Source organism: Lineus longissimus, chromosome 12 (assembly GCF_910592395.1).
Source record: "Lineus longissimus chromosome 12, tnLinLong1.2, whole genome shotgun sequence".
Lineage (NCBI taxonomy): Eukaryota > Metazoa > Nemertea > Pilidiophora > Heteronemertea > Lineidae > Lineus > Lineus longissimus.
Genome location: NC_088319.1, coordinates 16,770,355 through 16,797,513, shown reverse-complemented (window position 1 = coordinate 16,797,513; position 27,159 = coordinate 16,770,355). Strand labels below are relative to the sequence as shown.

Genomic DNA, 27,159 nt, shown 5'->3' with positions numbered 1-27,159 from the left:
ACATTGGTGGACTCTGTTGCATAATGGTATGTTGGGTGAAAGAGAAAAAGCTCCCCTCATACCGATATTTCATCTTATATGACAGAATGTTGAGATTAGTTAATGTATCTGTGTTTTATGATTATCAGATAATACGGCTACATAAGAAAGTCTTCCTGATCGATGAGATTTTGACAGCCAGTCATCGCGCAGAATGTTGATAGCGACTTTTGAAAAGCTACTTCGAATGTACTTGAAGTATGTAACCATTGGGTGGACTAAAGATATGAGCTGGGGGTCAAATTGAAGGTAGTCAGGTAACTGTGATCAGAAACTGATAATCAGAACCTAATAGCAAGCCATTTCATGCAGTTTCAGCTGATTGAGTAATGAATTAGTATATTTTTTCCCTTAGTAATAAACATGTGTGGATTGTAATAGTGCCGATGTACTGTAAGACCGTAGAGACAGCTATCGGCAAATACGTGCAACGTAACCTAGCCTACCCTGACTCCTGCTAACAGTCTACCTTTAATAATCAGCCATTGTATTGAAAGAGGTATCATACGTACGTAGTGGTTCTTCTCATATGGTGATAAGATGGTTCAGTAGAATCCGTGATGGCCTTGTGCTTGCTATAATCATTTACGGCTTGTTGATATGTACTGATGAGCGAGCCTCTACAGGAAATTGCCAATATAAGCCGTTTATGAGAACTTGTTATGACCTTGAACTTTAAATGCGCAAGCGCGCTGATGAAGGCTTTGTAGGAGATTGACAATGTGTGAATGGAAGGTAGTCGTGGTGAGATTGCATACACCCCTGAAGGATCAGTTTAAGAAAGGATTTGGGTGAGTCCATTATAATTGTGAACGATTCCCTACTGACCACCGGGCTTTCCATGCTGCAATCATCTTTACACAGACCCCCCCCCCCCCCCTGGCGGGGCTGACTTACAGCAATTCAACAGTCGGGATACCAATAGACATACTTAGAGCTTATCGATGAGGCAATTAATCGTGGATGATTTGAGACTGGCATTCATCATGGAAGCCTCTGCTGAACGTGCTTAATCCGATGTCGACTACTGTAGTGATAGAAAAGCACAATCAGAACTTTATACGGAGATACGGAGATAAAAAAGCCGCTATCAGAATCAGTGATGATCCAGACCATGCCGTGATCATTCAGTGGATCATTCATGGCAAGCCTGGGGAATGATGCTTGATGAGATATTGAAGATAGATGTAGAGATGAGTCTACTCGAATTGATCCTGCAGTGCCATTCAATGATGTTGTTGTCATTCGTGTATCGTGCCAGGATGACTACTAGATACGCTTGCTTAATCCTGCGAATGGATCTGATGCAAAAACTCAATACAGCAATCAGAATGTTTGAGCCTACCACATGGCAGAAAGCTACCTAGCGTAAGTCGCAGTCGTGTTGTATTAAATGGGCTCGCATATACCGCAGATGATATGGCTGTCAAGGCAATTAATGTTTTGGTTTCATGCTTGATTCAACCGTTATTCTAGAACGATACTGATAATCATGCGCTACTGTTGGCTTACTACCGTAGGCTGTTTTAAAGATGGTAGATATTGGCTGTTACTAATGAAGTCTTTTGATGTATGTATACGCTGCCGATAGTGATTAGTTATAGAATGGTTGTCGATATGATGTTTCAACCTATAGAGTGCTCAACTGTCGCTATATTCTGCTAACATTATTCTAGCGTCGCATATCAAGCAGCGACAATAGCTGTAGAGCTGCAAGGCAAAACGAACTAAGTCCTTTACATTAACCATATGCAAGTCATATGCCTCATCATCGACCGCATAGAATGTAGTCCACGGTATCTACCCTCCCTCTGACAATAGCTAACAGGCAGATGTTGTATACTGGGATTCAATTCAAAGCCTTCACTATATGTCAAAGCCAGTATGGCTTTGGTGACAATATTCTGATCGAATGCACTGTGTAGTGTTAGAATACATACAGACCACTTGCAGATGTTCTTGGGGAGGCTAACTCAAATATCGCCTATTGACGTACATTGATCGTCAAGATCAACAGTGACGATCGGATTGTGCTTGTATGGGTGGTATTGATCAGCTAATTAGTGATGCCTTTAGGGAAGTGGGAGATGGACGCAGCTCTACTAACGCAGCTGCGCATGTAATGTTAACCCATGTTTGTGATGGCATTCGACATGCTGACGTCAGTTTATTAGTGATGTCTTGAGGAAAGTGATTGATAGATGCAGCTCTGCTAACGCTATAAACCACTGTGGTGACCTCGGACATGCTAAAGTCAGTTAATATCAGCAATGCCGTTGAATAGACAGATATACATGTACAAAACCATAGCTCAGAGTTTCAGCAAATTCGTATGGATGATAACGGTGTACCCAATTAATGAGCTACACCATCAAGGCAACAGTTAAAATGGAAAGCACTAGGATCATGGCAATTGACCAGTGAACCATATATTCCCTCAGCCAGATTTGTATATTTGATTGATGTTGCAGCGGTTAATAATGACATCCATCGGGCATGTCATCATTACTAAGTCCTGATATCAATTATGCCGGTTCAATAGGTTTGTTCATTCGATACAGTGTGACGTGACCCAAGCTTCACTGTCAGTTTCAGGGCAACGGCACACATCACGCAAATGTCTGAAACTGCCTGAAAAATGTCATTCATCGGTGCAGAGTTGCCGGATGTCATGATACCGAAAATAAATCATGCAGAGTAAGCTACTCCGCCTGAAAAACTGCTTTATATTAAGCATTATACATCTCAACAGTTTTTAGGGTGATTTGATGTTCGTATTTGTGAAAGCGAAAACTGTGGAAATGAGGTAAATAAAAAGTTGTACTGCAAAAATATCGCTTTTTCAATTAGCCTCGATAGAATAATAATGTGGACTTTTATGGCTAATGCGCACTGATGGATTTCTTGAAAATACTCGGAGGTTGATGAATCATGTTGAGAGCTCGAAGAAGAGATTAGCCGGGGTGGGGTGGGGGCATACTAAAAAAATGCCAATGACTTTATAATGAGCTTTATCTTCCAAAAGTACAGCGACGGAAGGACTGAAGGCATCCTTCAAATGTGCCTTCGCGTGATAGCGCACCAAGGAAATACGAAAACAATCGAATAAGGCACCCAATTGTCTCAATAACTGATTGCCTCTCCGAAATAAGTGTGATATACTGGTATCCAGAATTCAGTTAGTAATCACCATACCATACCAAATGATTATTTCCTTCAATGTGACCAATTTCATTAATTGTAAATGATCCTGCAATATTATAAATTGTCATCTCCAATATTTTATCAGTGGTTTATGATGACAATTTGGCACACGGGGTCAAGGAAACGTAATTACGTTGGCAGAAAGAAGACCAGTATCGTTTGAATGGCCAGGAGATGATAAAAAAACTGCCCAAGAGTGTAAATTCGAATAAATAGTAGTCGCCAAGAGCCACCTTGGATCCACTCCGCCGACCCGGACTGCGTTGGGAGGTAACGGACCGAGTAACTCTGATGGTTCAGAATGTCAAGAGCCCTTTTCCTATTGCATCCATCTGAAATGGCCAATTGTACCTAGTCTTGAGTGTTTTGGAATGCGTTAAGAAACATTACTTTAGTCCCAAGCCGGGACTAAAATGTTTAGCTCATTTCAGATGGAAAACAAGTGTAGCCCTCTAATAGACATTAAACGTCCTTATTATTTGGTTGGTTTCTCACGATTATGTCGACAATTTTCCCATCCTGAGCCTCGTAACTAAGTGATCTACGATGGGGGAAATGATGATGTTTTCTTTGACGATAAATTGCTGTAGGATAACTGAGAATGGTGGGAAAGTGGTGGGGTAGGGAAAAATTGAGTTGAATTGTGGGCGTTTGGAGAAATGACATGGCGTTGGTAAAAACTGCTGGTTGTGGTGTCTGTTCCGATGTGATTCTGACCTCAGGACATTGACCGCTGAGACTGTGAAGGAGTTGCGTTCGGTATGAAGACTCCCTCATACTTATATCCTCGGTAGTCCCATGTTAAAAGAGAAAAATCTCGAAGTTCACTCTTAAAGTAGCCTCATTGGAAGGGGGTATTCGAAAAAGCTGGATCAGAAGACACAGGAGACTGGACTGCGTTGTTGGATTATGAGCGTCATTTTTCATCGCCGCCTGGGTAAACGACGGGGTAACATGGATTGTCACTTAGGCCAAGCTACACACTGCGCACATGTCGTATTCTGTTTCAAAACATTAATCAGCCTAAGTTTGCTTTATTCATTTCCTTCTCTGGATGCAGTGAAAGCGAAAGAACTATTTTAATCAAACACTGGATTGAGTTCTGCCGTTTGTTGGGGATCAAGTGGCATTGGTGACAAAGGAGGAATCCGGGAGGTAGCTGCAGACTTGATCACCTTGACGGGTTGTGATGCCTTTGATGAGGAGAGCTCCACGAGCTGTGGGTAGAAAGTCTCCTGGGTAGCTACTGGTTTCTGAGCGCTAGATCTTGATAAACACATAGTCAGAATCGGTGTGTCGGATGATTGGAGTATGGATTCTGACATGCTATAGACTAAACCATGAACTGCGCGAGCGTTTAAGCTGCTGAGAATTTGAATGTGGTGCCAAGTTCAACTATCATTATCAAGAGCTTTAGTCAAACGGGTACGAAACAGAATCAAAACATACCCAAGTTGAATTAGAAGGACTTGGTTTTGATACTGAGAAAAAGCGTTACAAGCCAAATGCTTGTTCTAATGAACGTCTACATATTAGAATAGCAATTTGAGCTCATTATTGGCATCGCTGCTGAATACTGGCTGCACTGCACTGCGGAAAAAGCGGTTTGCGTCGGGCATTAATTTCAATCGGCGCTTGGTGTTGCAGCTTTTTTTGTGAAATTGAAACACATTGGTGTGGTAATGTGTAAAGTGCACTCTGACGTGTCGTTAGGATAGATCCCATCTGTTTCAGGCATGAAGTTGGATGATGTTGAAAATGTGATTAATGTTTTCAATCATGTAGAAACCGGACCGCTGCGGATTTATCATCAACAAAATACTTATCTCTTTATACATGAGCAGTGCATTCTACATATTAAAATCTCACAAATGAAATTGACTGTCATTAATTCACTCTTGATAACATAAAATCGTTCCAACCGTAATTTAAAAATAATTTCATGCTGTGATTACAAAATTATTCCTCTCATTATTGAACAGTAATAGAATTTACACCCGTTTTGAAATTGCTTTTCCTCTATTTAAAGCATTGTAAAGAGAGACTAGATTCTCCCTTGTTGACTCAAAACACCTCGCTTGATTCATTCCCTCCACACACACTGTCATAGATTATACACGAGCACTTACTGATTACAGAATCGATCACCTTCCTGAAATGAAAACTTTCATTCTCACGTAATTTGAGGCAATAATTATTCGAATAATCATTATCGAATTTTCTATGCGAGTATGATCAGCTTTCAGGCGATATTGAAGGTCTTCTTGTAACTGTCCCTGCATCGATCTATTTAGTTAGCGGCCAGGCGGAATAATTATGTCTGAGCAGGTAATTTCCTGTGGTAGGCTAGCCTAAGGTTTCGTGCATTAACTAGCCACACGGAGGGTTACATGAGTTGAGAGTCTGGAAAGTTCTGCTGTTGTAGCCTGGCTAGATTGTCCTTGGTCCCACACAGCTGTTCACGACGTGGTGCTGTCTGTCATGTGAATTTTGATTCCTTATGATGAGGACCGATGACTGCGAGTCAAATTCTAAGACACACTTTCGGTAGAATATTGCTACGGCCAGACTTCAGTTTAGACTTAGAGAAACCATACTCTAAGGTTAGACCAGTAACACCAGCCAGTCTCTTGAACTAATGGATCACACTATCGTCAATGATAACTCAAGTAAGGCACATATTGGATACAATCCTCACGTTCTAATAATGATATCACACTTAGAGTACAGTAAGGAGATTACCCGCCGCCATATTGTTGCAATACCATCTAATTGTTCCGCCCATAAAGAGTGCATTCACATCCCCTCGATCAAATACATTGCGCTATATGGACAATTTAGCATGATGAATACCCCATACTTATATTCTGCCTGGCCTCCTAGCAATATATTATCTGACTAGCCACCATGAAATGAATGTTATTTCCGCATTGCTCTTGCTATAGTCAAGATATTAATCGCTCCTGAAATGCACAATAGCAACCTGAAGCTTGCTATTGGCTATTAGCTCAGCTAAGTTCAAATCCTGGCTTCAAAGGATTAAACGTTGTGGAAGTGATTTGTTACAGTCGAGAGGGGGTAATAAGGTTGACTCATGGAGGTAAGTCGTAGTGTTAGAGAGGAGAGGACTGTGTTACACATCTTTGACTCATCAAAGATGAACATTCGTTATTTTTACGATTCGCGAAAATGTTTGAGAAAAAAATTCACGATTTTTATTTTCGCGAATTAGGAAATTCCTTTTCGATTTTTCGAATTAAGAACAAATCCGTATCTGTCCTTTGTGAGAGCATTTCACGAATTACGTCCTTGCCAGCACGATGACTAGGAATTCAATTCAAATGTCTTCTGCAACCAAGATGGAATGCGACCCTCAACTGACTAGCTTAGCTAATTAGCTCGCTTAGCAGTAGTATGTCCAGCATGTGTTATTGTCATTAGCGTAATGAGAAAACAAGGTCAAACACATTAAGCAAATGAAAGGATGTGTCGAGTTGGCTTGCCTTGATCGACAGGTGGCCTGAGGTTGGTGGCTTGAGAAGATGGTTGGCTTCATCTGGTAGGATGTAGCCCATCATTATTTGTCCAATGCACCCCTTGATGGATACTGTGGCGTGGGAGTAAATAGATCCTTTACCAGTATTAGTCTGATGCAAACCATATTTCAAAGACTATGGTATACCTAATTGCCATATAATGGGATTTATGAGTGGTCTGGTCAGACCAGGACAACACTAGGGGATAAATTCAGGAGGAACGTGAGCAGTGGCCTTAACAGAAAGACCACTACCCTGGGAGACAGTCTAATACACTCTCAACACAACATAGGAATAGACTCAAACGTCCCCTTTGATTGCGCCGCAAGTCAACTGGTGTACTGCCATGAATAAACCAGCTGCTTTCATTTGGATTGCCCAATACATACGAGTGTTTACCTCATTCACATGCTATTGACATGAATGTCACGCTGGCAACCAACTCGTGAAGATGCTCCACTTGAGTATTTTGATGATTACCGACGTGTCAACCACGGGGATAAACTGGGCTGGAATTAACCGCTGTCGGGGTTCCTACCAATGCTATTGATGAGAAGTGTTCGACATCATGGATGAAATGATGTTTCTTATACTGTGTTTCGGATGTGAAGGAAATGAATGGCTTGAATCTGCTGGCATATCTCCAATAGGTCTTCAAAGCTACGCATTTCAGATTTGGACATGCTGAATTTGTGGTCCGGTATCGTTCGTAATCATCTCATTATCAGGCTAACAATGCTCACAAAGCTAGTTCCCACCTGATTTAGTATTCATGATGTGAGGTGGTTTCTGCTATAAATATTGTGGACTACACCAAGTTTATTATTACTGAAGTTGTTAACTATATGAGCCGCCAGTTCAGTTTATGTATGTCTGCTACTGCTCGCAACAGGTCATTCTTGACGGAGCGTGTGCTTGTTTTCGGCGTTTGGGCGTTAATATGGTGCGGCGCAGAGCTGCCAATCAAAACGTTCTCGTGCCAAACGTCATCAGGTTGATAGCCAAAACCTCCTAATTTCTTTTTTCTGTTCAAACTCTGAGAATCATCAACACATGAATAGAGAAATCATCCACCCAGACGATCGACCTGAACTACAACATCACGTTCCTCCCACCTCGCTTTGTTCCAATCTCTTTACCTCCCGAATAAAACTCTAAATGAATTATGATATCGCGCACCCAGAATCGACAATCTGATCGGGTCGCCACAGCATGAAATCGACTGTTTCTCCCTCATGGGCACGACCAATAATGGCTATCTTCGATTGTGTTATTTTTAGCAAGTGTGGAATGAGGTATGGCCATTGACGGACATGCTAATGTAATCTTCCCTGAGGGATCACTGGTTATAAGCTGTATCAGAGCAGTGATGGCGTGCATTCCTATTTGATCAGCGCCATTCGAAATAATATGCTGACTAGACTGATATGAAAGCTTATAAAGATGGACGCCTATCGTCTTCTATGGTTTTACACTATACAGCGTACAGTACGTAAAACAGAATACAGCTTTGGTACCACAATTGCTTGGCCCTTCGCAGAAACACTGATGTTTTTCTTTTTATGTCCTATATTCAAAGGATAAAACACGAGGTAATGGTAGCCTCCAAAAGACACCATAAGAGAAATCGACAAAGATTGCTTTCACATCGTAATAATAGACTGAGGAAGTAATAATGCTGGTGGGTGCAGACAAGTTCCGCTTACAACAATAGCAGCGTTATCGTCCGCGCTTGATATCTCGGAATGGCACTCTTTATCTTTTCTCCTTTATCAGAGCTCACTGAAGGTGAAACTGCCTTCCTGATACCTGTTGATCCACCCGGGATACAAAAGTTTCATTCAAAAGAAAACTGCATTGATCTATAACTAATAATCCTTTGAAAATGGAGAACTTTGATGAGATGCTGTAAGAGCGCGTGGAGCGTGATGGCTGCTTCCGTATGTTTGGAGCTAATGAATTAGCTAGATTATAAGATCAGGCTAGAAGATGATTCTGCACGAAGCTGATACGAGAACAAAAAAATGGTGAGCGTGATTTAGTGGATGATGAATTGATCTTTGCCTGTTTGGTGAATGAAATCAGTGCATGTTGGTGAAGCAGTGATATGGGAACTTGTTATAAGATTGAATGATTCAGAGTAAGGGGTTGCAGTTATTGTCTGTTTAATCATGAGAGCAGAAGAGTACATTGGCGAAAAGTTTGTGACAGGTTACGAGCAGTTCTTTGTCTCTAACGCCGATTGAGCAACTGGGGCCAGATGAAGAAAGGTTAATCAGTCCCTAGTAGTTTTGCATAGACTGGGTGGAGAACCCAGTAGCACCAATGGTTGTCTGTCCACTATCCTTTGTACTGCATGCCCCGTAGATGTACTTTGTTCGGCATCCAATGTTGACCGACAGGAATGGCTTTGGATTTGCCGTCAGGTTGTGGTAGTGGTCACTGCATCATGGCTAATGATGATGGATGTGGAGGTCCGTAATTCTTCTGCACAACTGATGATTTGCTAAGATAAGGTCATGAATGCTGCAGTACATTTGCAATTCTGTACATTGGCAATGTGATAGGATCCCGTACGTTAGGTTAAATGGTGAATCATATGGGCGTCTGCTAGCAGACTGTACATCCGACTGTTGATCGTACTCTAGAGGATCACTGAGCATGCATTCTTGAAGTACTGAGTAACATTTTTAGCTGACTGTTCGGGTGTTTTTCAGAGTAGACCTATTATACCTAATCATTTCTACAGTATGCAGTCAATGATGGCAAGCTGAAATCCTTCGAAGTGTCTGTGAAGTATGTGTTGATTTTGGTACGAGAAGTATGGTTGGGTATTATTACAAAAGTCGTGTGATTGTATTTTCTTGTAATGTGGTCTCTCCTTTTCTTTTTTTAGGCTATCCAAACCACGGTGAACCGCTACAGAGCTATCGTACAGTGAGTCACCAAAGGAGGGCGCCACCCCCTCCTGAAATACGCCCCAAAATGTACGACAACGGATACTACGAAAATTATGAAAACCACGATTCTAATGGATATTATGACGATGGATACGATCAAGGATATAATGAGAATTACAACCGGCCTCCCGCTAGGGGGCGACCTGGTCCGCCACCTCCTCCACCCCCGCCACCCCCAGGAATGAATCGTCCACCTCCCCCACAGAGACCTTCATACCCCACGCGACAGGGTCCAAAACCGAGGGACCAACGCCAACCAAATTTTCAAAAACGTCCAATGAATGGTAATGTTGGTGGCCGGTTCAGTGAAAACGGTGCCGTTAATGGCCGACCAGGTCAAGGTCTAAAACGTAAATATCCCGACCTCCCACCACCGCCACCCCCACCGGCAAAATATATAAAACTGAATGGCGTTCATAATAAATTTAATCAGAATAATAATACGATATTCAAAAATAACAATTTGAAACCGAATCATTTTGCGTTAAGAGAGAAAAATCAAAAATTGAACAATATTTCAAAGAAGCCGCTGGCAAAAGTGCAAGATATGGACACAGCGCCACCTTTTAAGCATGTCTTAACTGAAGAGGAAATGGACGTCCCAAAGGAATTGATGCAGCCGCTCTATTGTAAAATTTGCTCTGTGTCCTTGAACGCGCCCTCTCAAGCACAGCAACATTACACGGGGAAGACTCATGCCAAAAAAGTCAGACAATATTTGGATAAAGTGAAAAAGGGGGAGATGAGGAGAGATGGATCTTTGATTCTGGAGGAGGAACGAAATATGTCGCCTGTACCGGTAGCGCCACCTGAGATACCTGTCCCACCCATTGCAAAAGCAGAAACGGTAAGTTGACTTTCCACATCTCTTACTTCTTTTACATTCCTACAGGGTATTGTGAAAATTGTACTTCAGAATGAAAACACTCACGGGTTTACATGAATTGAAAATTATGTTACCCTTCTCCAACAACAAGAAATACGTAGCATTCGTTATGGGATCGGCTTATAGTTCATGAAATGGATGTCAACAATTAATGTGATTGATGTGCTGACCTTGTCCTACCTGACCAAGAAATGAAAGCCATGATCATAAATTGAGCGTCCAGTTCATTATATGGTTGTTCAGAACACCTCTAAGGCCGGAATGGTCAGTCTCATTTGCTCGATTCATCACCAGGAAGCCTGCAAGACGACTAATTCCCTTTACGCCCAATCCCCAAATGAGCCTTGATTGTATGATGGGCAGCGTTTCCTTTCCGCGGGTTGTTGATAGTGAGCGATACGGAGATACAATGATTGGCCACACTGCGGTAAAGTCTGTCAAACAAATATATGACCACAAGTCAGAATATCACTTTAAACTGCCACACAATGGATCAGTCCATTTTCAAATGAAGCGCATTTTCGTTACAGCGTCTCGAATCACTTTGCGGTTATTCTTAAGCCCAACCCACACTTTCTTAAACCTTACTGTATATAGCAAGAAAGGAGCGCACGAACTGTTTAGTCGATGAAGTATCTCTCGAAAACAACCTGTAATCTATCGCAAATGATTATCCAGTATCAACCAGCAGCCTCCGCTGCTTCTTTGATCCGCGAGCGCTTGAGAGATTTTCATATCGTCTTAATTAGGGTATACCATTACCACATTCATTTCAACAATCAAAAATATCACTTTCATATAATTGAGTGCCACCATTATCTTGGGAAATCAAAATCAGCTGTTATCTGAATGACACTCCATTGCCTTCTTTCTGTCCGCATTTGATGTGGGGCGCCACTCGAGAATGGAGTAATATTCCATTATGCTTGTATATGATGGGTTTCCTTTTTTTCCGAGGAAGGAGAAGAACATTTTCTTTGTAATAGTTACTGCACCAAATATTTACCCGAACAAAGTATACGATGCCGTTATTTGCAAAACAATGGCAGATCCGCTATAGGCCAGTGATCTACACATTGGCAAGGTGGGAGCTGATGTGCTTGAATCAAACAGGCTCCTCCGTTAATCAAAATCTGCCAATAGGGGGACCCTGTTTTAGAGTATACGTTTAGCATTTCCATCTTTGATATTGAAAATAGTCGTAATGGGAGCTTTAGAAATATGAGGATACATACATCGGTTGAAAGCATACATGTAGTCTCTGTAGACTTGTAGTTATCTCTTCGCTGATGCAGATTATGTTTATGAAGCTTTGTTAAGCAACATATTTTTGCTCAAGCTTTCAAATTTCTAGATGTCTCTCGGCGACTCAATTCATCGCCAGCCTCCTGTAAAAAAATGTCTTCTTATTCGCTTTCCTCATGCGATTCTTGTTGAATGTGATTCTGATGCAGCTATAGAAACCATACCATTCAATGGACGATTAATCTTCATCTTGAGTGGGTTTCTGCATGTGTGTTTTTATAAACCAGAAGACGATGCATTAACTGTGTGAATAATGCCAACTAATATTTCCTTTTTGCCTGTTGTTGCTTTTTCTTTTGGTTTGTTGAATTATAGTTTATGTAAGCACAACGTGGAAAATCATTATTACGTTGGTTTAATATTGACAAAGGATATCTAAAAGGAATGGCTTTGTATATCTGAACTATTGTGTGAAAGTGCTGGACTATTTTACAACGGTTTGAGTCAGCAGTTAGCAGAATTCGTAGAGATTTACCCTACGCATTAAGACGTTTTCTGCTACCATGAGACAGCCCATCCTCCAACAGGAACTGTGAAACGATGAGCATGATTTAGTCTCAGCCAGTCACACGACAAGTCCTAACATGGCCATGTTATGACAGAAGTCACCCATCTTTAGTGAGATCACTTTGAAGCCATTAGTCGTTTTATTTATTGTGTTGAAACCAAAGACGATCATCTTCCGTCGTGATAAAATGCACGTTTGTCAGTAATACCAATGGTAATGAATGAAATTAGTTTTTTTCTTATGGCTAGACAGATTGTGAGTGCTTTTCTGGACGACATTATCCAAGCGAATTCGATTAATGACTCTGACCTTTTCTTATAAGCCTGTCTTACCCTTCCGTAGGAAAGATGGAACCATATTGAGACCTGAGAAACAGCCGCTGTGCAGTGAGAGTACTTTCAAAGACCATTTAATACACCATCTCATCTTGTTGTTGTCGCATTATAAGGTTGAGGTTGTAAGGTTTATAGCCTAATATAGTCTATTACGTGTGTTCGGCCGGTGTTCCTCCTAGCCTGTCTTGAAACCTTACAGGGGAACTCAATGAGCTGCTCATACAATGGTGTACACTGACCCTCTCCCGCTTGATCCATTCAAACTCCTTGGTTTAGAGAAGTTACTGCCTTGTTCATGGACACGTAATCCATTTGTGGTTTTATTGGGAGTCAGACCTCGAGTTCAACTAGAGTATACACTGCTTTGCTAACTTTCACCAGCAATTCCCTGTTCTGATCTAATTTTGGAGGCTTGTCTCTTCGTACAATACATTAAAGAACAAATTCCTAAAGGATTACTGTTCTTAGAAAAGCAAGCTTGAAGTCTGTGTGGCATTTTAAGCAGCAGCTTCCCTCTAACCAATCTCTAAACACGGCATCCGATGCGCTGTAGTTAGTAATTAGCCAAACAGCAGTATACCATGGAACAAGAAATTAGCGCCACTTCGTTTTGAAAACATAATTTGTAGGAACATGTGTTGTAGGTACAAGCTTCAATTAGGAAAGAAATGTTCACTCTGAACTTAATGAGTTCTACTGCAAAAACTGCAGCGTTTATTAACCTCAAGAATAGGTCAGAGGTCAAGCTTGCTGTGGCATTTGAGGTTGAATTGGGTTCAGACAAACTTCAATAGCGTCTTCGACTGAATGTCAGTTCATCTCAGTGGCGTACCAGGTAACGGAGCTGTTCATTGGTCTGGGGTTGTAGTCTGAACCGGAATAAAGCTGTGCTCCCCAGTCAGCGTAGCCCATCTGGTTTTAGTTCTCTTTACCTGTAGGTGGCAGCACTGCTCAATACCAGTTTTTGTGGTGAAAGGTAGGTCACGTGGTAGGTGATATCAGGATGCAGTGATCCTGCTGGCACATTACACCAGTAAGGCACATCCACCTGTCAGGGTTGATACCTTCTCTTTCTGCTTCAAGAAGGCAGCACCTGATTCCGGAGAAGCGTTCGCTGACATGACGGCAGCACTGTAGTAGCTATCAGCGAATCGGTTTTTACCCACAGGATATCGGATTCCGGCAAACATTTTCTTGCGATATCATTTGATGCTGACTACCTGAGATAGCTGCACCAAATAATTCACCACAACAACAAACCTCGTAACATCAGCCGACCAAACTATAACTTCTAACATAAGCCGGTATTGTTCTCATATGACGAGGTTTCTGCAATGGACTACCAAAGGAATGCATACTGGCTTGCAATGTCAATATTGTGTGAAGGATATTTTCTTGAGCAGCGTACATGTATGTTACTATTCTCTGCAGTCTGAACGTTGTCTTAACACTGTTAAAACCAACTGTGTACTGAGGGTAGGCCTAGAAGACACTACCGAGATGCGTTCCGTCAGAGGCATTGTGTTAGCTAAGTCTTTGACAACACGATGCCATACAAATGTTTGAGAGGACTTTGAGCTTTTAGTGATAGTTGTTTTAGAGCCCACTGTGACACGACCTCATAGACAACTACCTATCTGTGCTCCAAGCCTTTGCCTCTCAGTTCGGTTCATTGTGATAATATAGGAGGCACTCATCTTGGCTTTGTTTCATCCTTGCTCGGGAAATAGTCGCCGACATCATACCTGAGATAACGAAATATCATCTTTCGCAACAGCAATTCTTGTACATGTAACATCAGTCAGGCATGTTCTATGATGGATGGTGATTACAGTTTGGTACAATATTGTGCTACCCAACGAATATTCCCCAAACGGCTGAATATCCTGTGGTGTCAGGTTTCTTAAGAATGATATCTTGGTTATGGTTTAATGACTGGTGGATCAATAGCTGCGGCTAGGAACATGACAGAGTTATCACATGACATCGAACATATTTGAAGACATTGGTTGGTGTGTTGCCTGCAAAAAAACGACGCTGCTGAGTTGGGCTGTAAAACGATCCAAGTGATTCGCATGGTTCAAACCGAAGTGGTGAGATAATTGGACTGCTCAGGCTGACTCTAGGCCTCTCCAAACATTGCATCAGCTGCTCTCTGGCAAATTTTTCAATGGCTACCCTCCAGATATATCTGCACTTTAATGTTATCTCAGCCAGGTGGAACATTCATTGTGCAATATGTTTGGTAACTATGCCGAAAGAAAAACAATGACTAGAGCATCAAGGCTCTCGGTAACATAAAAAATGTATAGGAATAGGCGTCGATCTCTCAAGCCCAGCCTGTATCTATCTGTCCAGCCTAATTCCTATCATTTGAAAGTGAAATTGATTTGGTGTATCATGTTTGAGGGAAATATTAATACCATTATCTAGTTGAGTTTACTTATCTTATGTTTGAAGGAATATTGCGCCATAGCGATATCTTGCTCTTCGGTAAGGAGCAGTGCTAGACTAAACAAGCTTGAACAATATGCCGTATCTCTAATCGTGTATCAAATCCCGACTTGCTGTGCCATGGCTGAGACAATTCTCCTGTTTTGTTATCTCGGTATGTTCGTGAGGAATTGTGGGTTATCGGGGTATCCTGTCATACAGCAAGGTCTGATTTCTATCTTCTCATGAGTGCTATGATAAAGGCAAAAAGCTATTTCTTTTGCAGCTATGCAGGAAAGAAGGAGGCTCAACGCATGGTCGATTGGATAGGCCCCTGGTCTCGCTTTTTATCTAATAGTTTCTTGATGCATGGTTTCTCTCTCCTGCTGTAATGTATCATGGAACACAATGTTTAAGTCTAAATTCATGTCTGAAGTTCAAAGTTCCTGACTTCCAGTTTGGCGAATTCGTAAAAAATTGCAGAACTTGCATTTCCTGACCAGCACGTGGTTTGATGGTTTTGTTTGGGTCTTCAGGCCAAATTCCACTTGACTGGAAGCTGAATTGATACAGATTTCACAGCCGACCAGGTGAAAATCTCCCGCTTGGCGTAAACGTTACTGTAATGTTCCCCATACATCTCATCCTAAGGCAATAAAATCAGCTACCTGCGAAGGCCGGTAAAAAAACGTGATTTATCAAAAGTTTCAAGGTACCAAACTAAAAACAGCAAGGTACTGTGTAAACACGGAAAAGCATTGTAACGCTGACAACGTGTGGATAGAGAAACAATGCTTTTGTAGATGAACGGAAGTGATTTTAGCATGTTTAGGAGAATTTAGGAAGGATCTTCTCTGGTGATGGTATTCAGATGCGGATACTTGGTTGGATGCAGATAGGATGTTGAATGGGAGTATGCTGTACCAAGGTCTCTGGAAGACCATTTACCCCTTTGTTGTTTATCCCAAAGTGGATTTATTGCAGTGTTATGGTGTGCAGACGCAGACATATCAGACGAGAACAATGGTAAGGATATTTCTCATTTGCTCCTCTGTCACTGCATGTTTAACTTCAGAGCGGATTTCGCCAGCGATGACTTTTGTCAAATTTACAAAAATGCTTTATCACTGCTATAATGGCCAAAGAGCAGCAATTGTTTGTTAATGAAATGTTTGGAATGAAAGTTACATAGCTTCAAAAAAGGAAGACTCCATTTCCTCAGGCTTTTGCGCCAGACTGTGGATGTGTTCCTTTTCCGAACTTGTCAAGCAAGAAGACGTGACTTACAATAGGGGTCTTATCTGAAAAACGCACCTCCCAGGTCCCCAGCGTGTTGTGAAATATTTACCAAGAGGTTCACTTCTTCTTCATTTCCATCTATCTTTGAATATACTAATATGGAAGGACAACGAAACGCCTATATCAGTCCCTACCGCTGTTAACGTTATGAAAATTGTTTACAGCACCTTTCAAATACGTGAGACACTTTTCCCCCCGGTTGTTGCCGCCAGTTCAAACAATACCTGATCTTTGCCAGCAAGTGGACGTGATTGTTTCCCACGCAAATAAACAGAATACCGCTATTTACTGTCGTTCTTAAACAAAATAGTGTTTTGCCGACTTTGAGAAAACGGAGCCGGATTGGCGTTCAAAGCTAAAGTGCTGCGGATCAGGTACCCTCAGGTGGAAGATCAATCGCTTGGTTCAGGTTGGCCAAAGCTTCTCTGACACTACGTCAGTTTCGCTTATGGAATCCCTTGTGCCTGCATATTTACAAATTTAAACAAGCTGTTTTAAAATCCTAAGTGTTCAACTGGCTCCTACTATCACTATTTCTGTCGTCTGGTCACATTTTACTGACAAATGTGTAGACCTGTTCAATAAATTTTGTTCTAGCTCGGCTTCTTTTAATTTTCTTGGTTGGAAGAAAATGCTTTATAGCCTGTAGGTCAGGTGCGTGTTTCTCTTGGGCGATGAATGTAGCATACCTCCTAAATCAACAGTTTTTTAAACAAAACTCGTATGATTTGAATACCGGGTTTTGGATTTGGACAGTGCTTTATTGCTAAGCTAAAAACAGTTTCCATCAGCTTTTGTATCAGGATTGATGAGTGAGGTAAGAACACGCTGTTCTGTGCTGTTGACTACTAGGTTGATTTGCCTATGCTACGACCGTTCCATTATGATTGTAGTCGCCCGAAAGAGTCTCTACCAGTATCCGTTGTCGTGGCGCGGATCTTCTTATCATACTCTCTAATATTGGTTTGCGTGGCTTCTTCGTGTCTTGCTACCAGACGTGTCTGCACGATCACTTTCCCAATATTTGTCTTCCTGTCCATTGACGCCTTCTGTCATGCCATCCCCTCCTAAAGTGCACGCCTATTACAGTCGATGAGAAATGGCGCATGTGTCAGAGTAGCTATTAGCCCCTGTGAACCCAATACAACCACTTGAACCTGTAAATATCACACTCAACCACCTGCTATTGGAATTGTCCTCTTAAATTATGTCAATTGGCCAGACACGTAAAAGTCCAATCAACAGCAAAATGATTGACAAAGCTACAGAAGATCACAACTACTAGAAATGTGAGGACAGTGTTTCATTATTGAGCGTTCCACTCCTGGTCCACTTGCAGTGCGCAACCTTATATTCAAAGTATCAAGGGCTGTCAGTATATGTGTTCACCTAACACTTTGGAAAAGCGTTGATGCTAGAATACTGGCATATAAGTTTTAGATGCAGAGAGTTTCTTTAACACGTCGCTTGCCTCTCGTCTTCCACCAGCGCCTTAATTCTGGTAAGGTAACTCAATATATTCATATGTTCACTGTGTCAACCTTGTCAGCAGACCCAACTCGAAATATGCCTCAGCGTATATTCAGTCTTGATGCAGAGAGTTTCTTTAATATCTTTCATGTCTCTCGTCTTACACCAATACGCTTCAATATTCTATTTGTACGTCAGCTAACTCAGAAGACACCTCGGGGTATTCTCAGTCTTGATGCAGATACATTCTTTAACTTCTTTCTCGATTCTCGTCTTGCCTCGATGGCTCCCAGCACAAAGCTGAACGTGCACCTTGCACCTGATCATGTTGATACGAAAGCCGAGGGCGTCAAGCGTGTAATAACAGCCATCTTTGCATTGCTGTAGAAACTGTTAAGGGTGGGAACGACGTTGTACTTCTCCGGAGCATGGCCGAAGGCGTCGAGGAACGAACACCCAGCGTTGCATTTCTTCATTCGCCTTCTGTTAACTTCTTTCTTCACCAACAGAGTTTGTTATTTCAGCATTATCGAATATTTTTCTTCCAAATTCTCTTCACCTTCTCGCAAGAGCACAAGGAGAGGAACCGCCACATGATAAAACTGATACTAGCGTAGGGCGTCAGCGAGCAGGAGCTGCTGTATTCCAAGCAAAACCTGATTTTTTCCCGTCTCCTCAGATCACGTCCTGCGTCACGGGAGGATTACCTGGTTTTAGACAATCTCACACTACGCGCTGTTGCTACATGTATATATGGATATCATTTCTTGCAGGTGTATCGGCTTCTGATAAGAGTATTGGGTTGGCTGCAATCTCATGCTAACCAACAATTGTTCTGCCATTGATATGATAACACGGTTGGCATTTAAAACATATGTTACTGGTTCTCACTTAAAATATGCAAACTAGAAGTCTTTCACTCGCGTGATTTGGATATACATGTATGTCACGCTGCTCACGGCCTGGTCGCCACGTACGCTGCTGAGAGCTACAGTTTTCCAATATACGCAGTTAATTCAGACTGGTTAAATCTGTTATTGTTTTTACAGTCACTAATCACCCATAACGTGATTTAATCTACATATTCACCTCAAGTTAATGAAGAAGCTTTACCGTACACCAGTCGCAGGCAAACGTGAATAAACAACTGAATATCTTCAATTACTTCACAAATTCCTTCAAATTCCTTCAAAGTTTTCAACGTGCTCAAGAGGCGTGTAAATCCGGTACATTAAGAAAATTGAATTTCTTGAAGTGGATTTAATTAACTTTGTTGATTACACTAATGGCTTTGAGAGGGCTTTGTGGAGTATTTCCAGCCTTTGAGTACAAAGTGACTGTTCTAAAAACGAAGCATTTCTTGCCAGAGGAATGCATCTGATGGATTGGGAAGGATTTGGGGAAGTTGATTGAAGGTAGAAGAATAGTGCATGATTGGGATGTTACAGAGAATCATAGGGGAGGAGGCCGTGTAGTGCTGGACTTGGTTTCGAATCAATCTGACTAGAAATGTTTTGTCTTTCGTATGATTTTTGCAGTTCGAATTAGTAATGCTCCAAGTAGCACTCCTGACATAACCCTGCGACCCCAGAATACTAAAGTGTTTTCAGTACGGTAAGGATTCCATGGAAAGGCATGATATAAATTGACTGTTAGGATGCAGATACACGTGTGCTGCTCTTTGCAAGACGCACAATGGTTTTAAAGAAACAAATAATTTCGAGTCACTCGGACACCACCCTCTTGAAATAGTATGCCATCCATGCAAGCTCGTAGTTGAAAGTAAAACTTCTGATGCAAACACGCCAAAAAATGATTGCGTCACATCATTAAAAAACCTCTGCCACGAGCGAATATGAAATGTTAATCCCACGTCAATATGTCAGGTCGAGTTTTTCCACGATCGAATAAATAATTCCAAATAATGATGTTCTGTCGATTTCTTTTACATTTTCATTTGTTACTGTTATCGATTTCCAGACATTCGTGTGCTTTGTTAGGTTTTATCTCGATAACAGAAGCACTCCTGTCAATACTCATGACAAAGAAGGTCGTGTTTACCATTGTGCATTGGAAGTCTCTTGTTTGACGGAATTTTCCTCAAAAATATTTCAGTTTGCTGATATATTTTCGGCTGAAAATAGCAAGCTCTATTGAGACGTGGAATTTCTATATGGATCATGTATTCTCCCGAAAGAAGGTGTCCCAGAACATGCACCAAACATATCGGGATGACATTTCTATTGTTGATGCACTCGAAAAACAAGTTCAGAACGTTGACATTTGTTTACTGAGCTTTTGGGGCCTCACCTATATTTTTCTACAAAATCAGTATTTTTGTCGATGTTCTCTGTCAATTTTCTCCAGGATGCAATCTTTTTCAAATCCAGTTTTTTTCGTTAGCATTGTTGTAATTTGCGGCATGTCAATTTTCTATAATTTAGCCCCCATGACACCAACGCCCTAAGACTTATTCCCTGTCAAAACGTCAACTGCTTTTCTTTTCATGAAGTGTTGATTATAGCAGAAATTTGTAGCCCATGGCTCAAAAGGAAATAACATTTAATCGTCGATTGCTTAAGTACCATGCCAATGTCGCACAATGATGATAGAATATAATTGTGATTTTAGAACATCAATTGGCTGATGACTACTCTTGAGTCTTTAAAACAAACACACAACGTGTTTACGGCTTGAGCATCATTTCCACAGTTTAAAGGTTTCTAAAACTGACATACAGCGCAATTGAAACTTGCAGTCACACTAACAAATTATCCCGCATTGAAGGTAAAACACGCCCAGGAGGATAACACCTCTTAGTGCAGAACGAACGCTGTAGAAGGGAAGAAGAACTATAAGAAGTAATGGAGAAAGACTCGTTAAATAATTAAGAATGTTGTAATCTATGTCTTTTGTATCATCGGTTGATGCCATTGGCAGATTGTGCAAGCTAATGGAAGTCCGCACTTATGTGTCTTTCAAACAAGTTAACTGCGTAATAATGGTAAACTATGACGAATCCTAAAGGCAAGGAAACTTTCTATTCAGGGAAGTATTACAATATTTGTCTTATTGTCTGCCGTATAGAAAGGCTTGTGACACTCAAAGGTTAGAAGTCAACTCGGTAATTGCTTTGCCTCATACATGATATATACGATGTTCAAAGTATTATATGGAATTAAGATAGTTTGCAGTTAATAGTGACCATTTTTTTATTTCTCAAAAGTATTATATGCCAAAGGTTAGAAGTCAAAATTAGGCATTTGATGAGAGACATGTGGGTGCGGGAGAGGTTTTTGCCTATATACACGATGTTTACCATATTTAGAGTCTAAATTAAGACGTTGTTATCAGAAAATAAGCTACTGCGGGCAGTGGAATGACTTCGTAATGATTTCTGTTGCTTCAAGTAGGGCTATTTCTGGCTTTGAAATCAAGACGACAACGGGGTTGCATTCGTACTCTAACTGATACCGATACCACATTCATTTCATTAGTTTAGATGTGAAGACGTCCTAAATCTTCCAATCTTTGTATCTGATACTGTACACCACCGAAAAGAATCCTTCATTCGCTATGAGTATGGGAGTCTCTACTATCCTTGGCTTCCTTCTTGCGGCAAGACTCAGGAAGTGAAGGAGGTGGACTTGAGCATCAAACGCCCAACCACCATGCATTTTCCGCATGAATATCATTGAGCGTACGTAGATTATGAAAAGAAATGTCAAGATCATGCTGAAGCGTTTCTAATGAACTGCGAATATCAGCTGACAGAAGAAGCCGTCCATTGCACTATGCGGCAATGGTTTCCGAAACGTAAAATAATTTGCTTTGGCACCGTGGTGGCATAACCAAGACATGATACAAGGCCATTTGTGCTAAAATGCGCAGATTTTTCTCTGAGGCAGATGATTTTCCACAACGTTGATTTGCCATGTGTTAATTTTTCTCTGAGGTGGCAAATGGAAGTTTTGTAGGAGATGAAAGGCTGAACATCACACCAGTTAAGATTTTTCATTCTCAGTGACAATGTGAGGTTGTTTTTCTTAAAGCTGGTTGTGTCGGCATTGCCAGAGATGTGTTGAGGACCCTGGAGTAGATTTAGAATGCAAAGGAGTCGGGGGTAGTTGTAAAACTGAGACAATTTGTCGAGAAGTGGACTGTGGTTGTTAAGTACTTAGACAACGTGTTGAGGAGCCTATCGTAGTTGCTAATGACTCAATAGCAGTTGTAGAACTTATAGTCGAGAACCTTTGACCAGTACGCCACATCGCTCCACAAAAGAAGTTCGCCAGCTTTTACTGATGCAACGTCGAATGTCATGTATAAAAAGAAGTTTTGAACTGTTTGTAAGAGGATTTATGAGAGCTCCCAAAAAGCTTGACTCTGTGAACTATCATTGAAGGTAACAGATTTTATACAGAACTTTTAAGACATCGCGATGCTGCCGGCGATGAGAAAGAAGCTTAAGTCAGGAACTGATAAAAAATCTCAGTCTTAACATTGTGCTGAAGGTTGCGAAGAAAAACATTTTCAATTTTGATAGAACAGGCAATTAAAAGAGTTACATGTATGACATTAGGTAAAGCCTTATCACATTGAACAGCTCTACTTCAGCTGGCGTGTGCTTCCGAAGGGGTCACCTTCAGATCCCCTGACAGTGGACCGCTCTTGTATTTGGTATCAACTGGCAGCAGCATCGATGTCGATTAGTGTCAAATGGTCACCAGTAGCCAACGTGATTTTTACGCTTCCTTCACTGGCCACGTTTCTCTACAAAGAAAAATTCTTGGTGGCTCAGCTCTCAGTTGATGAATGGGGGAGATAAGCACCTTATCATTGAAGGATGTCGGAGATAAAAGCAAAAAAGCGTTCTGATAGGTCCCGACATTATGAGCTTTTTCTCAAAAAAGGTTTGATGAATGGTGCTAAGCTTTATTAGGATTGGTTCGCGAAGATTGAATGTTTCGTGCTGTGGATGAAAACTTGATGCTGTTTCTCGTAATGGGGTCGCGTAATCTGATGGTATCGAGGGAGAAAGCTTGGAAAATGGTACCAGTCTTTCTCTAAGTGGGCAAGTGGTGCTTTTTATGGGGATAAGATGCTTAACAATGCATGATGGCGAAGATGAACCTGTGAAAAATGATAATGGGACGTGACATTTTATTGCAACTTAAAAAGGTGTAAGCGGCTGTTGCTATGGGTTGCAAGATGAAGTGTGCTAGTCGCTGTTGATGTGTGTTTTTAGGTGTGTTGACCACTGTTGCTGTGGGTTAAGGTGGCGTGTTAGCCTGGTGTTGATGTTGGTTTATGTGTTAGCCTGCTGTTGATGTTGGTTTATGTGTTAGCCTGCTGTTGATGTTGTTTAGATTGTATTCGCCACTGTTGTTGTGAGTCTGCGAGGTGTGTCAGCCGCTGTGACGTGTGTTTGGAGGGTGTTGCTGTTGCTATATATTGTATTCCTCTTCCCGTTGCTTCATCATGTGGGATCATGTTTTATCCCTGCTGGTCAGCAAATTAGTTTAGGCGGCGTATACATGTAGATGTCTTTTCCTGTTATTACAAAAGTGGTAATGAGGCGAAAGCAAATATGTATGGAGATCTTATTGGTCACATGTGTTATGGCGTTGTGATTAGTTTTCCAAGGGAAGCAGATCGAGCAAATGACAACATTTTGAACTTAACTTTTTATATCCAGTTAGGGGTATGAAAACCCTTCGCCTTTTCTCTTCTGATGTTGGAGCTGAAAAACTCAGTTGCAAGAGCCCTTAAGTTACCATATCACCCCTTGATAAGTATATGGGTAAACATGGTTAAATCGATAAGAAAACTTTCCACTCTAGCTAACAACAAACCTGGCCTTGCCCAGCTCAATAGCCTGTCAAGAAGGCTCGCGACACAGGGGATCAGGTATTCCGAATTCATCAGCGGAAATCACCTCCATCGGAATAGTCATGTTTAGCCCCGGGCAATAAGACCAATAAGACCAATAAGAATGGGCCATTATGTCGGTTGATCACCACAACGAAACCACCTGACAATGTGTTCTTGTAATGCATCCTTAGAATAAGACAGCTTAACGGCCAGGCTAATTACAAATTGCCAGACGGCAAGAGACCGGCAGCTAATCATATAGTGCTACACTTGATAGAGTTCGTGAATCAGTTGGTGATTCCACCAGGAGTCGAACACACAACCTTTGGCTTATGAGACTGGCGCCATATCATTATTCCACTAATTACCTGATACAATATCCAAAAAAGGCAATACAGTCCTAACCAATGATGGATATGTTTTGCGAGCTATCAAGCGGGTTCTTACTGTGATTCTGAAAGACTAGTTCAGACTGGTGATGGAAGGGATTGGAACCAGACAAAACCGCTCAGATAGGTTTAACGAAAGTAAAAAAACTAGGTATAGTAAAAGAAACATGTCATTTTGATCAGCGCTTCCTGTGATTTCTAAAGATGTTGCCTGCGGATCCAAGCAGTCGTTTTTCCAGCACCTTCTATCATCAGCGTAATCCATAACTACCAAAAGTGGGCGTAGAGAATCCTTGGGTCAGGCTATTCATATCCTTCAAAGTAAAAAAGCCCCGCAACCTCATGATGTTGCAAGAAGCAATAACGTTATGTTGCGAGCAACAAATCATGAGCGAGTTGGTTCCGAACAAACCAACCGAGGGGGATTTGATTAGACAGCTGGTATCATCCTCACAAACCACAAGCTGATTCCCATGGGTGGGTAGAATAAAGACCATGATGCGTTTTCTTCATGGCAATCAATGCATGTGGGAGAGCGGATCAAGCATGTTCTCAGTGGTCGTGGTTAAGGTAAACAGCCATATCATGCTAGAACTGAAGACTCTTGTCTCTTGTCTCTTTTCGAAATGATCCCCGAAGTAGCAACCAGCATCGTTTCACAACCGATTAGCAGAATCTGGTAGCTTTGGAAAGAGGCAATTACAATTTATCCAAACGAATCAAGCTTGGTCACTAGACCAAACCTGCGTGACTAAGATAATAATTTCCCCAACCGCAAAGCGCCAAGTCTGAGAAACGTCTAGCTAGCTTTGGCATGCGGTGTTTACACATGGATGAAAGCGACACGCTAGCGAATAACCCACCTGTGTGGTTGCTGAGTCAACCGTTAGAGACCAAATTACTTCTGGGCTGGAGAGCTGTGTAATGTAATAACTGGTTATTGGCTGTCCTTGTACAGATAAACTAAGCTTCTCGGATCCTACGAATTACATTTCTGGCAATACGGATGCTGGATATGTCCCTCTTTCAGCCATATAATCAGCCATATCAAAGCCACATACGTGGAAAATGTGGTAGTCGGAGTGGTGCAGTCGATGAAAGCAATGCTTGAAATCAGCATCGAACACTGCCTATTAATCAGACTTTATGGGTTAAGTCTGGTCTACACTGGCAAGCGTCTCCAGACATTTGTTTGCAAACATCACTTAATGCAGACACTGCTTCAGTTTGGGTTGAACGTCCAGACTATGAAACAAATGCTAACATTGCCAAACAGATTATTGTCAATTTCGTCTGAATGGGTTGTTGTCACAGTTTCAAGAAAGTACATGTCCAGACATTTCGAAACAAGTTTTCAGCTGTTTGCTCGTGTTTGGTAACACGCCCACATTACCAAGCCCATGTAAATCTATTCATTTCCTCATAATGGTCTTGCTTCCCACAGGGGCTCCAGGTTTACCTCAAAAATCTTCCGCAGCAACATGACTGCAGCACCTCAAGCAATCTCATTCTCACTCGGCGCGACTGGAAACGGTAATGAAGGAATTCAATAGACTCTTCAGATGCCCCTCTGGTTGCAACTATTTCCATTCGTGATGAGAATGGGTTTATATAATCACCGCATTCTCCACAGCTACCGCTTCCTTGCCTAATCTGCCCTTTAGCATGTACACTGATGGAATCTAAACAGGCGTATGATTCCCGTGAGGATCGTACCATTCTGTGTTCCGAAGCTGAAGAAACTGGTTTGAGTATCAGGCAGGATATGAAAAACTTCGACTTATTATAGTCAACTGCGTGATATCCGAGACTACGTCAACACTTATCTCTGCGCCTGAAGTGTTTTCTTAAGTTTCTTCCACAAGATGATATAATGAAAGAAAGGGAATCAAACAACTTAAAGTACTCAACCAAACCTACCCAAACCAATGCATACTTGATACCATATCAACTTCAGGTCCTACCCAAACCAATGCATACTTGATACCATATCAACTTCAGGTGCTTTCAAAGTGATGATTGGAACAAGCTGAAGGTCCTTCTCTGGTCTAGCCAAAAAAAGCCAGCCTTGCCTCCGACCAGCATACTGATGAAATGATTCCGGCTTATCGAATACCCAGGAGGGCTCACTTCGCGTGTAGTTGGTGTTGGTAACTTGTCTAGGTTTTAGAGTGATGTCGATCACCAGCGAAAGGTCTTGCTGTGTTTACCAACAACACGAATAAATAACCCTATGGCAGAACCATTGGTCCATTGAGACTTGCCATGCCTCCGGCTAGCATACTGATGTCACAAAACCATTTAGCTTATCAAAGCCATGTAGCCTAAGGAAAAGCTGACTTCGGTATGGTGTTGGATATTGCAACTTGTCTAGGTTTTAGAGTGGTGTTGGTAGTGGTGTGAGCTAAAGCCTAGCTACCCTGTTTACCATCGAAAGCCATAATCCGTTGGCACAATCATTGGTACATTGAGACTAGCCATCCCTCCGGCTAGCATGCTAATGAAACGAACACAGCTTCTCGTGAGTGCCTCGAAGCCTCGTGGTCACTTGTTGTGGCCAGTCCTAATGAATTGTAGAATAAGTCATATTCCGTATAGAGTAGCCTCAGTCCACCCTGTGGCAGATCAATCCTCCATCAAGTATACTAATGGAATGTGATAGATTCAACCCCACGGCCTATGGCACGTGTGGTCATGCCTTGCAAACAGATTTCTTTCACCTTTTGTGTCGACTTCAAACACACCGTACTTTCTTCTCATATTCTGTATTCTGAACCTGGCAACAGCAACAACAGCATGTTGTTTATATATTCTACCTTGATAAGGTACTGTCATGTCAATCAGTTTGACGTGCGGTATTTATATCGATATGTATAAATTATGTCTCTCAAACATCGACCGAATCTGTGTCATTTCCTATT

The 27,159-nt window shown here is 41.6% G+C and overlaps 1 protein-coding gene across 3 annotated transcripts in view; it reads left to right on the top strand.

Moving 5' to 3' along the window:
* Window positions 1-27,159, top strand: part of LOC135497004 (zinc finger protein 385B-like) — a 112,454-nt gene that overhangs the window by 42,646 nt on the left and 42,649 nt on the right. For all 3 annotated transcript variants that reach the window (XM_064786628.1, XM_064786627.1, XM_064786629.1), the window contains one exon: window positions 9,676-10,586. In XM_064786628.1, coding sequence (XP_064642698.1) covers window positions 9,676-10,586 — 911 coding nt within the window. The remainder of the gene's footprint in view (window positions 1-9,675; window positions 10,587-27,159) is intronic.